An 11,715-nucleotide genomic window follows, 5' to 3' on the forward strand; every position below is an offset into this window, starting at 1 on the left:
AGAAATAAGGAAGGAATCATAAATCGATACCCAAAGAACAAAAGGAAAAGCATTCGGCATATATGAATGCAGGGAAGCATAACCTCAACCCTTACCGATTGTCAGAGAATCTTATGAAAACTGAAATAGTGTAACAATAAAAGAACAGAAGAGTATTCGGCCAATCCCCAAATAACAGAGTAACCGAAAATGGTTAGTCACAAAGATGAATGGTATTTGGCCTAAAAAATATGAGTATATCGAAAGAAAACAGAAAAAGGGATGGAGCAATTAGATGAAGAAATGATTCAGCTAGAAAAGAAACTAAGAGAAAATCAAATACAGAGGGAAGAGTGAAACTGTATTCGATCAAGAATGAATAAAAAGTAGAAGAGGGATGTTAAGTTCAACCAAGAACAAGAGGAATATCGAGAGTAGAAGAAAAGTGATTGAAGAGGGAAAGAAAGACTAATGTAGTTCGACTATAAGACTAATGTAGTTCGACTATGGTTGTGAGATACGAAGAACAAAGTTCGGCCAAACAAGAAAAAAATAACAGTTCAGCACCACCCAAAGAAAACAGAAAATTCCCCAAAGTGCCAAATGCAGATCCCCAAAGAGTCTCAAATTCGGCCAACACGAACCCACCCACACTCCATGATTTTTTCCCCCTTATCTCTCCACTATCCGCTCCACAAATCACTCCAACCTCCCATTCAAATTCAATTCAAATTCCTATAACCAACTCAGCCACAGAGTTTCAGTCCAACTCTACCACTCACACCACATCGACATAAAATAAAATCCCTTTTGTGTTACCTGAGATTCGAACCTATGCCCTCTCAGATGCCCCACACGCCACTTGCCACTAAGCCACAAGGCTTTTTGTAACACAACACAACCACAACTATTTATAAAGCCTACGAGTCAGTACCCAGATTCTTTTAAGAGCAAAATAAAAAATTCTGCAAAAGCTGGAGCTTGAACCCAAGACTTCTCAGACATCCCCAAACACACCCAATTCACTTAATCAACACACCAAACATGCAATTTGTGTCAAACCATGCAAAATTACAAACCTATATTTTAGGGCGTTACAACTCTACTCCTTAAAAGAAATGTCGGCCTCGAAATTTACCTGGTCATAATAGGTGAGGTTATTGTTGTCACATCGCCTCCCCTGGTTCCCATGTTGCTTTTTCTGAACCGTGATTACGCCATAGTACTTTGACCAGCAGAACAAATCTCCTCCTTAATACATTAATGTCACGATCCAGTATCTGCACTGGTTCTTCCTCGATAGTCAAATCAACTCTAATCTCAATTTCCTCAACTGGCACTATATGTGACGGATCCAAGCGATATCGCCTCAACATGGAGACGTGGAACACATCATGAATTATGTCTACCTCAGGAGGCAACTCGAGTTGATAGGCGATCGGTCCCACACGCTTTAATACTCAGTAAGGTTCGATGAATCTAGGGCTCAGTTTGTCTTTCCATCTAAATCTCAAAATTTTCTTCCATGGTGCGACCTTCAGGAAGACATAATCCCCTACAGAGTACTCGATCTCTTTACGCTTTAAGTCTGCATAAGACTTCTGCCTATCATTTGCTTCTTTTAACCAATCTCAAATTAACTTTACCTTACCTTTAGTATCAGAAACCAACTCGTGCCCCAAAACTCGCCACTCACCAAGTTCTATCCAACAAGTAGGAGTACGACACCTACGACCATATAACACCTTGTACAGTGCCATCTGAATACTAGATTGATAACTGTTGTTGTAAGAGAACTCTACCAATGGAAAATAGTCTTCCCAACTGCCTCGAAAATCAATTACACAGTATCTTAACATGTCCTCCAGTATGTGGATCACCCTCTCTGACTGACCGTCTGATTAAGGATGGAACGCAGTACTGAAGTCTAACCTTGTACCCAAAGCCTCGTGTAACTTATTCTAGAATCGAGAAGTAAATCTAGGATTTCTGTTCGATATGATAGAAACTGGTACTCCGTACAGTCTCACAATCTCAGCCACATACAACTTGGCCAATCTCTGCAACGAATAATCAGTGCAGACTGCAATAAAGTGGGCAAATTTAGTCAATCGATCTATAACAACCCATACTGAATCCTTCTTAGTCAGTGTTAAGGGTAGCCCACTTACAAAATCCATGGTTAACCTCTCCCATTTCCAGAATGGAATCTTTACTGGCTGTAGTAACCATAAAGCAGTTAATGCTCAGCCTTAACTTGCTGGCATGTCAAGCACTTACGTACGAACTCAGTAACCTCGTGCTTAAGCCCCGACCACCAGTATAGCTCATGAAGATCTCGATATAACTTATTTTTGCCAGGATGCATAGCATGCGGACTACCATGCGCTTCTTGCATATAGATTGTCTTAAATCAGAATCCCTTGGTATACAAATTCTCTCACGAAAACATAACACTCCCTTACTATTCAGCCCAAAATCTAGAGTCTCACCATTCTCAACGAATCGAAAATGAGGATGACTCATCCAACAACTGTTTTTGCCTAATTTGACCAGTCCAGGTTGGTCTCACTTGAAGCTCAGCCAATAAGCTACCATCATCAAATAGGCTGAGATGAGCAAACATTGCTCTCAAATTAGATACAACCGTACGGGTCAGTGCGTCAGCTACCACGTTAGCCTTACCAGGGTGGTACTCAATTGAACAATCATAATCCTTAAACAACTCTATCCACCTTCGTTGCCTAAGGTTCAACTCCTTCTGAGTGAGGAGGTACTTGAGGCTTTTATGATCTGTGTAAATAATAGTCTTCTCACTGTATAAGTAATGCCTCCAAATTTTCAGTGCGAAAACTACTACAGTTAACTCCAAATCGTGAGTAGGGTAATTCGCTTCGGGAGGCTTAAGTTGACAAGACGTGTAAGCAACCACCTTACCCTTTTGCATCAACACACAACCCAATCCAATGTGTGACGTATCACTATAGACAGTGAATTCCTTCCCAAACTCTGGTTGTTTTAAAACAGGGGCCTCAGTCAGAACTTTCTTCAGTTTCTCAAAACTCTCTTATTGCATATCAATCCAATTAAATGGTACCCCTTTATGCAGTAACTTAGTCAGAGGTGCAGCAATCAATGAAAACCCCTCAACAAAACGTCTGTAATACCCTGCTAGACCCAGAAAGCTTCGAATCTCAAATACCATCTTTGGTGGTTTTCAATCCACTACGGCTTTAATTTTTTAAAGATCAACTCTAATCCCCTTGGCAGACACCACGTGACCCAAAAATGTCACTTTTCGCAGCCAGAACTCACACTTGATGAACTTTGCGTAAAGTTGCTTTTCCCTCAGAATTTGCTAAACAAATCAAAGATGCACATCATGATCCTCTTCGATTCTTGAATACACTAGGATGTCTTCTATAAACACAACTATGAACCGATCTAGGTAGGGCTAAAATACTCGATTCATCAAATCCATGAAAGCCGCTGGTGCATTTGTCAACCCAAATGGCATCATTAAAAACTTGTAGTGGCCATAACAAGTTTTAAAGGCAGTCTTATACAAATCAGCCTCCTTAAACTTTAGCTGATGGTACCCCGATCGAAGATTTATCTTGGAGAAAATCGTAGCTCCTCGTAGCTGGTCAAACATATCATCTATTGTAACACCCTGAATTTGGGGCCTAGAAGAGTGGGCTTTGAGTCTGGGATTTGGATAGAAGAAAACCTAAATAATTAAGAAGTTTTAAATATTACCATTTAAGAAAAAAATTGAATTAAATTACTACTAGAAAATTTTTACTGTATTTATTATTACGGATATTTTAAATTTTTATGAAATTTTAATTAGTATTATGAGATAAAATTAGTATTATTAGAAAAATATTATTGTATGTATGTTTGAAAATTTTTATGAAAATTATTATTATTTACTTGTATTATTGATATTTGAAATTTTATTATTAGATATATTTATAAAATTATTATTATAATTATTATTATTAGATAGGAAAAATATATATATTTATAAAAGTATTGTTTTTTGGTGTTTAAACTCTAGGAAAAAAATTGTTTTAATTTTTGCCTCATAGAGGGAATCTGGGCATAAGGCTTATAAAATAAATTGGGCAAGACTGGGCATGAAGAAGTGTAGCTGGCCCAGTGGTTAGCATGCTTGGTAGTGGGAAGGAGAGCTGGGGTTTGATTCCCAGCATGTGCAAAAGTATTTTATTTTTCTTTATATCAGGGAACAATGCAGGGAAGCCTTATATATAGTTAGGGTTAAAAGGTAACACAAAGGGAAGCTCGGTCTAGTGGCAGAGGCGCTGGGATTGTGGTGTAGTGCCTAGGTTCGAGGGTTGGCGCACGCAAAGGCTTGTTTTTATTTTAGAAGCCAGATCTCACTAAAGTAAGGATTAAGAAAAGTTTCGACCGAGTTATGCTACAAGGACGCTTGTGGCGCAGTGGCAGTAGGGTGCTAGGAGTTCCACAAGGGCACGGGTTCGAGTCCAGGTGCAGGTATGTTTTAATTTTATATTTTTAAAATGAACGGGACATTAGCAGGTAACCTTTAAGATAAAATGTAATAGTATATTGTTGAAACCGAACGCGCGTCCCAGTGGCCAGCAGCGTGCTGGGCAACCTAGAGGTCCCAAGTTCGAGCAGCGTTACGTGCAAGAGAGTGTTTCTTTTTGCTATACATGCATGGGAAGATCCGTACGGGATTGAAACTCTACCAGCAATAGGAGGATTCGGCTGAGCGGTGGACTGCTGCTAAGTAGTGGAGAGTTTGAACTAAATTCAAACTTTGAATTTGGCCATGAATTAAGGAGCTAAGGAAGGAATTAAAATTGGAAAATGACTCTTGTGCCTATTTAAGCACCCATTCGGGCATAAGCATGAGGTGCCGATTGCTTTTAATTTGGGGGGCCTTTATGAGTTCTTTTTTGGAGGGTTGGGATTTTTTTTTAGGGTGGTAGCCAATTTTAATTTTATTTTCCTTTCAATCGGATTTTTTCTTTGTTTCTATTTTATTCTAATTTTATCTTATTTCTTTTGCTCATATTCTTTTCTATTTTTCCCAAAAGCTGAACAATTCTCTCGTTTTCTATTTTCTTTCCTCGAAGCCAAATTCTATTTAAAACAACTTTTTCTTCTCAAACATTGGCCGATACCCCTTTGGTTGAAACCATATCTCCTTTCCTTTTAATCTTTCAAAAGACTGAACCTCTAATCTTACATCTCTTCCTCTACTGATTGTCTATTAGATGGTGAACTTACCGTCACCTATTTTTCTTTTAGATCGCAATAGCCATATTCTAGGATAGATCTAAAAGCCGAAAGCCTTCATATTTTAGTGATTCAGGAATTAATATTTAGATCTATTTTCTACGCACGGTTAAGTTGGATTCACAACGGATCTGGGGTAGAAAGGTATTTGGAACGTTCTTCAACGAGTAGATCTCTTGGTAAGTATTCGAACCTTCTTTCCATATGTATCTTATGGTTTAAGAAAAGCTAAAAACCCCTATATACATTGGGTGGTTGTCGACTAAGGCTGAAAGGATTTTTTTGGTGTTATTTGGTTTGTTGGTGCTAGTGAGGATTAAAGGCTGCCGATCGAGGAGTGTGCAAAAAGCTTAGATCATCGGAGTGACTAAATCTAGATCTAGTCATCAATTTCGGCAAAGGTATGAACCCTAGGGCCATTATGGATGGTAGCCGAATATGTAAGCGATGATAATAGATAGTTTTCGATTTGGTTTAAATATTAGCATGATCTAATCTATAAGCGGTTGATTATAGGAGAAATCGCGTAGGAGATCTCTTCAAGGAATATCGCAAATCAGGTGTGTATCGAACACCCTCTCATAGTTGAATTCGGCAAAAGCCAAAATGCCAAAATTCTGGCATTTCATGGGCTTGTGAGTGTGCGATTGCTCATAAGATGTTTAGAAATCATTAGACCTGAAATCGCAAAGTGGTAAGTTAGTCGTGTGTGAAATTTTGTGCACTTCGGTAATTGGGCCCTGATAGGCTAAAACTGGGCCCAATAGGCTTACGGGGCCATACGGGTAAAGAAATAAAAAAAAAATAGGCAATAAGTATGTTCTGTTAGACTGTAAGTTCGAGGTTGGCGCACGCAAAGGCTTGTTTTTATTTTAGAAGCTAGGTCTCACTAAAGTAAGGATTAGGAAAAGTTTCGACCGAGTTATGCTACAAGGACGCTTGTGGCGCAGTGGCAGTAGGGTGCTAGGAGTTCCACAAGGGCACGGGTTCGAGTCCAGGCACAGGTATGTTTTAATTTTATATTTTTAAAATGAACGGGACATTAGCAGGTAACCTTTAAGATAAAATGTGACGGTATATTGTTGAAACCGAATGCGCGTCCCAGTGGCCAGCAGCGTGCTGGGCAACCTGGAGGTCCCAAGTTCGAGCAGCGTTACGTGCAAGAGAGTGTTTCTTTTTGCTATACGAGCGTGGGAAGGGCCGTATAGGATTGAAACTCTACCAGCAATAGGAGGAGTCGGCTGAGCGGTGGACTGCTGCTAAGCAGTGGAGAGTTTGAATTAAATTCAAACTTTGAATTTGGCCATGAATTAAGGAGCTAAGGAAGGAATTAAAATTGGAAAAGGACTTTTGTGCCTATTTAAGCACCCATTCAGGCATAAGCATGAGGTGGCGATTGCTTTTAATTTGGGGGGCCTTCATGAGTTATATCCTTCTTGGAAGTTTGGGATATTTTTTTTAGGGTGGTAGCCAATTTTAATTTTATTTTCCTTTCAATCAGATTTTTTCTTTGTTTCTATTTTATTCTAATTTTATCTTATTTCATTTGCTCATATTCTTTTCTATTTTTCCCAAAAGCTAAACAATTCTCTCGTTTTCTATTTTCTTTCCTCGAAGCCAAATTCTATTTAAAACAACTTTTTCTTCTCAAATATTGGTTGCCGATACTCCTTTGGTTGAAACCATATCTCCTTTCCTTTTAATCTTTCAAAAGACCAAACCTCTAATCTTACATCTCTTCCTCTACTGATTGTCTCTTCGATGGTGAACTTACCGTCACCTATTTTTCTTTTAAATCCAATAGCCACATTCTAGGATAGATCCAAAAGCCGAAAACCTTCATATTTTAGTGATTTGGGAATTAATATTTAGATCTATTTTCTACGTACGGTTAAGTTGGATTCATAACGGATCTGGGGTAGAAAGGTATTTGGAACGTTCTTCAACGAGTAGATCTCTTGGTAAGTATTCGAACCTTCTTTCCATTCGTATCTTGTGGTTTAAGAAAAGCTAAAAAACCCTATATACATAGGGTGGTCATCACTAAAATGAAAGGATTTTTTGGTGTTATTTGGTTTGTTGGTGCTAGTGAGGATTAAAGGCTGCCGATCGAGGAGTGCAAAAGCTTGGATCATCGGATGACTAAATCTAGATCTAGTCATCAATTTCGGCAAAGGTATGAACCCTAGGGCCATTATGGATGGTAGCCGAATATGTAAGCGATGATAATAGACAGTTTTCGATTTGGTTTAAATATTAGCATGATCTAATCTATAAGCGGTTGATTATAGGAGAAATCGCGTAGGAGCTCTCCTCAAGGAATATCACAAATCAGGTGTGTATCGAACACCCTCTCATAGTTCAATTCGGCAAAAGCCGAAATGCCGAAATTTTGACATTTCGTGGGCTTGTGAGTGTGTGAGTGCTCATAAGAAGTTTAGAAATCACTAGATCTGAAATCGCAAAGTGGTAAGTTAGTCGTGTGTGAAATTTTGTGCATTTCGATAATTGGGCCCCGATAGGCTAAAACTGGGCCCAATGGGCTTACGGGGCCATACGAGTAAAGAAATAAAAAAAATAGGCAATAAGTATGTTCTGTTAGACTGTAGAATCGAAACTGCTTAAATCGGTAAACTGGTCATAAAATTTGAATTAAATGGGCTTAAATTGCTAGTGGACACTGTAGGGCCCATTAAGGGTTTTAGGGCCCAATGGCTAAAATTGTGAAATTGAGATAAATAAATTATTGCAATGACAAATGGGCTAGTAAGGACCGTAACATCCATGAGAACCCTTAAAACTGATAAAATTACTAAAATACCTTTATAGGTGGAAAATTTACAGATTTACCCCTATGAGTAAAATTACTGATATACCCCTAAGGTTAAGGTTGACCTGAATGCATGTTTGATCACACTATTTATTGCATGCCATGTTATTATCATCGATGCATGGACTGGGTTATTGATGGAGAAAGTACTGAAAGTGGCTTGTCCACGTCTTGGAGGCTTTGCCTCAACTTCTCGATATCTGAGACAGTTACAAGAATTGTGGAGTGTAGAAATGGGTGGGTTGAGCTATTCCCACATGAAGTGTAGGGCTGATGGGTGGAGTGCACTGTTGGTTATAAATTTGGGTTGGGCTTGCATACAATATATGTCTTACGTTACGGAATGGGTCATGGGCCATCTTGTTATCTGAATAGGGCTTAGGCCCAATGGGCTTGAGTGACTTGGGCTTTGGATGGGTTTTCCATACACACCGAGTTTTCAAACTCACCCCTTTCTCTTCCATCCTTGCGGTGAGCCCTAGTTGGTGGACTTGGAGTGGGCGGGATTCAGAGGGCCACGAAGATTAAATTTCTGGTTTTTAAATAAGTTTCAATTAGCTTCCTTTTAAATTTCGCATTTATTTTTGATTATTTCTATTTTGGTTAAAGTTGTAATAAGGCCGCTCTATTATTTTTATTTTGGGTTTTTAAATTACTTAAATCGTTTTCAACTTGAGATTCACATCACTTAAATTGATTCCTTAAAATTGGATAGCCCTAGGGCACGTTTTATAAAAGTTACTTATTTTCTGAATATCACGATAACCGAGCAAAGCTTCCGCAACGTAAATGTTTTCAAAAGAAATAAATATTTTAAATAGACTTAAACTTAATTTGTTGTTCGTGGACAAGTAATAAGCTTAAAGTGTAGCAATGGATGTGTGCATATCTAGGATTGGATCATGGAAGAGCTAGGTACTTAAGCAGTCTAATTGACTTACCTCCTCTTTTCTTGAATCCTACCTAATGCGTAGTATCCATTCACTTTAAGCCATAACAAAGAAGGTTTGATTTTTCGATACTTAACTATTTTTAAAATAACATGTTTCTGCCACTACAAAGGTTTACAAGTTTAAACAGTAAAAGTTTCTAAACATCAAGAAGGGTTTTCAATGAAAACATGGTTTTCGAAAAACACTTCAATGGGACACACCAGACTTGGCTATAATGTCTGGGCCGAGTTTGGGGTGTTACATCTATCCTCGATAAAGGGTACTTGTTCTTGATAGTCAGTTTGTTCAGTTGATGATAATCGATGCACATGTGCATGGATCCATCCTTCTTCATCACAAACAACACTGGTGCTCCCCACAGGACACACTCGGTCGAATGAATCCTCGGTCCAGTAGCTCTTGAATTTGAGCCTTTAACTCCACCAGCTCCTTTGGTGCCATCCTATAAATGGCAATAGACACCGGAGCTGTCCCAGGTAAGAGCTCAATGCCAAATTCGACCTCACAGTTTGGATGCAACCCAGGAAGCTCTTTAGGAAATACATCCGAAAACTCCTTAACAGTTCTGACATCTCTAACAAAAGGACCTTTAGAACCAGAAATGCCAACATAAGCTAGAAACGTTTTGCAACCCTTACGAACCAATTTCTCGGCCCTTAATGCAAAAATCACGTTAGACAGATAATCTCTTTGCTCCTCTATCACTGTCACCTCCTCATCCTCCATCTACTTCAACACCATACGCTTAGTAGCACAATCCAATTTTGCATGGTGTTTCACTAGCCAATCCATGCCCAATATAATATAGAATTCCACAAATGACAGTTCTATCAAATCTCTCGGAAAGACAACCCCTTGAACCTCTAGGGGCACGTCTCTAAACAACTTATTCACTCCAACTGACTGTCCTAGTAGACTCAACACAGTCATCTCACTAACAGTATTTTTAAACTGAATACCCAACGTCTCAGACACAGTGCATGCAACATACGAATGTGTAGACCCAATATCAATTAAAGCAGTGTATGGTACATTATAAATCAAGAACGTACCACTTATAACATCAGGAGCGTCACCATCCTCTAGGCGATGAGCAGCATAGACCAAGGCTGGCTGTCTCACCTCAGTGTTACCAGCACCTCTGCCGATACTCCACGACCTCGTCCCAAACCATTTCCACCCCTGGCTTGTCCACGCCCTCTCGGTGGCTACTAACCACCTCTCCCTGGCTGAACTTGTCCCTGACCTGCAACTTCCATTTGCATAGGCCTCTGAGTACAATTTTTAACCTGATGATCCATGGATCCACACCGAAAACACGCCCTAGTTCATTTCCAACACTCACCCTGATGAGCCCTTCCACAATCAGAGCAAGGCTACAGTCTTGCAGCAATAACAGGAACCACTCAAACTGACCCATAAATCTGGCCCTCTTCATAGGCATTCCAGAAGAACTCGAAGGTCCAAAATCCCTCTTATTTCTGCCGCTATCTTTCTCGCGGTCCTGGCGCTCAGAGCGCTTCACATCCTCAGTAATTTTTTCTTTCTCAACAAGGGTAGCAAAGTTTCGCTCCCTTTGCAGAGCTATCAATAAACGTAACTCATCCCGGAGGCCATCTTCAAGCCGCACATAGCACTCATACTCAGTTGCGACTATCCCGTGAGCATACTGACTCAGCTATAGAAACTCTGCCTCATACTCCGCCACAGTCTTATTCCCCTGGGTCAAGTTCAGAAATTCCTTTATTCGGGCATCCATATAACTTGCGCCCATATACCTTCTCTCACGGCGAGCCACCACTGGTAGGCCTCATCTCGCAGTAAAGACACTGCTCCTTTTAATTTTTGCTCCACAGTACAGACAAGGTCGTCCATTATCTGCTCGGTAGCCTCCAACCAATACTCTGACACATTTAGGGCTACACTAGAAACACCCCTGAAGATCTCTGCTCCGTTAGACCGGAGTCGCTCAGAAATTGACCCTCGGCCCACTGATCCAATACTGGCTCCAGCAACCCTTTCAAGAACATGTAGCATTGCTTGGGATAAAGCATCATCCCTAGCTGCTCGATCATGAGACCCTATCTCAGTTACTGGTGAGGCTGGTGCCTCCCTATAGGCATGTGACTCGATGCTGAAGACCCAACTCTAGCACTACCCCAGCCTTTACCGCAGCCTCGTGTACCCCTTCCGCGATTACCTCTTGTGTTCATTTCGATAGCTAATTATTTGCTTTAAAGTCTTATGAATCAATTTATAATTTTAGTAATTATTAACAATGCATTATGAGCAATAGTAATTAGAGCTTGTTTCCGTATAACAGAATCTTCCTACAGTTTTCAGTCTTCTATAGTCTCAGTTTACTCTAACTACAGAGTTTCAATTTAGTTCTACTACCTATAGTAGTCCTTCAGTAATACATTTCAGTCTATAACAATAAACAGTGTCAGAAAACTTACAGATTTGGTGTCGGAGACTCAGTGTGCAACATTTCCAATCACAACACTTAAAAATCAATGTTTTAAAAAATCGATTCCACAGTCGAGTTTTGCAACTTGGCTCTAATACCACTAAATGTAACACCCTAAACCTGGCCTTGACGCTATGGCCTAATCTAGAGTGTCACATCAAAGTGTTTTTCGAAAATTGACCTCTTCAGTA

General features: G+C 39.8%; 1 protein-coding gene across 1 annotated transcript; it reads right to left on the reverse strand.

Annotated features, from left to right (window-relative positions):
- Positions 1–1,145: 1,145 nt before the first annotated feature.
- On the reverse strand, positions 1,146–9,780 carry LOC108481711 (uncharacterized). Its single transcript, XM_017784805.1, has 5 exons — positions 9,517–9,780; positions 2,147–2,198; positions 2,002–2,062; positions 1,626–1,803; positions 1,146–1,430 (listed from the first exon to the last, which is right to left on the reverse strand). The coding sequence occupies exons 1-5, from the start codon at positions 9,778–9,780 to the stop codon at positions 1,146–1,148; spliced, it is 840 nt and encodes a 279-aa protein (XP_017640294.1).
- Between the last annotated feature and the right edge of the window lie 1,935 nt (positions 9,781–11,715).

Source organism: Gossypium arboreum, chromosome 1, assembly GCF_025698485.1.
Source record: "Gossypium arboreum isolate Shixiya-1 chromosome 1, ASM2569848v2, whole genome shotgun sequence".
Taxonomy (NCBI): domain Eukaryota; kingdom Viridiplantae; phylum Streptophyta; class Magnoliopsida; order Malvales; family Malvaceae; genus Gossypium; species Gossypium arboreum.

What these genes read in the sequence shown, in the direction of transcription:
- LOC108481711 (XM_017784805.1), bottom strand. Translation starts at nt 9,780, where the DNA reads ATGGAGGATGAGGAGGTGACAGTGATAGAGGAGCAAAGAGATTATCTG. An exon ending in GTGGCTGAGATTGTGAGACT is followed by an intron (nt 1,804 to 2,001) that starts GTACGGAGTACC and finishes TTTTCGAGGCAG; the next exon opens with TTGGGAAGACTATTTTCCAT. An exon ending in TTTCTGATACTAAAGGTAAG is followed by an intron (nt 1,431 to 1,625) that starts GTAAAGTTAATT and finishes TGAGTATTAAAG; the next exon opens with CGTGTGGGACCGATCGCCTA.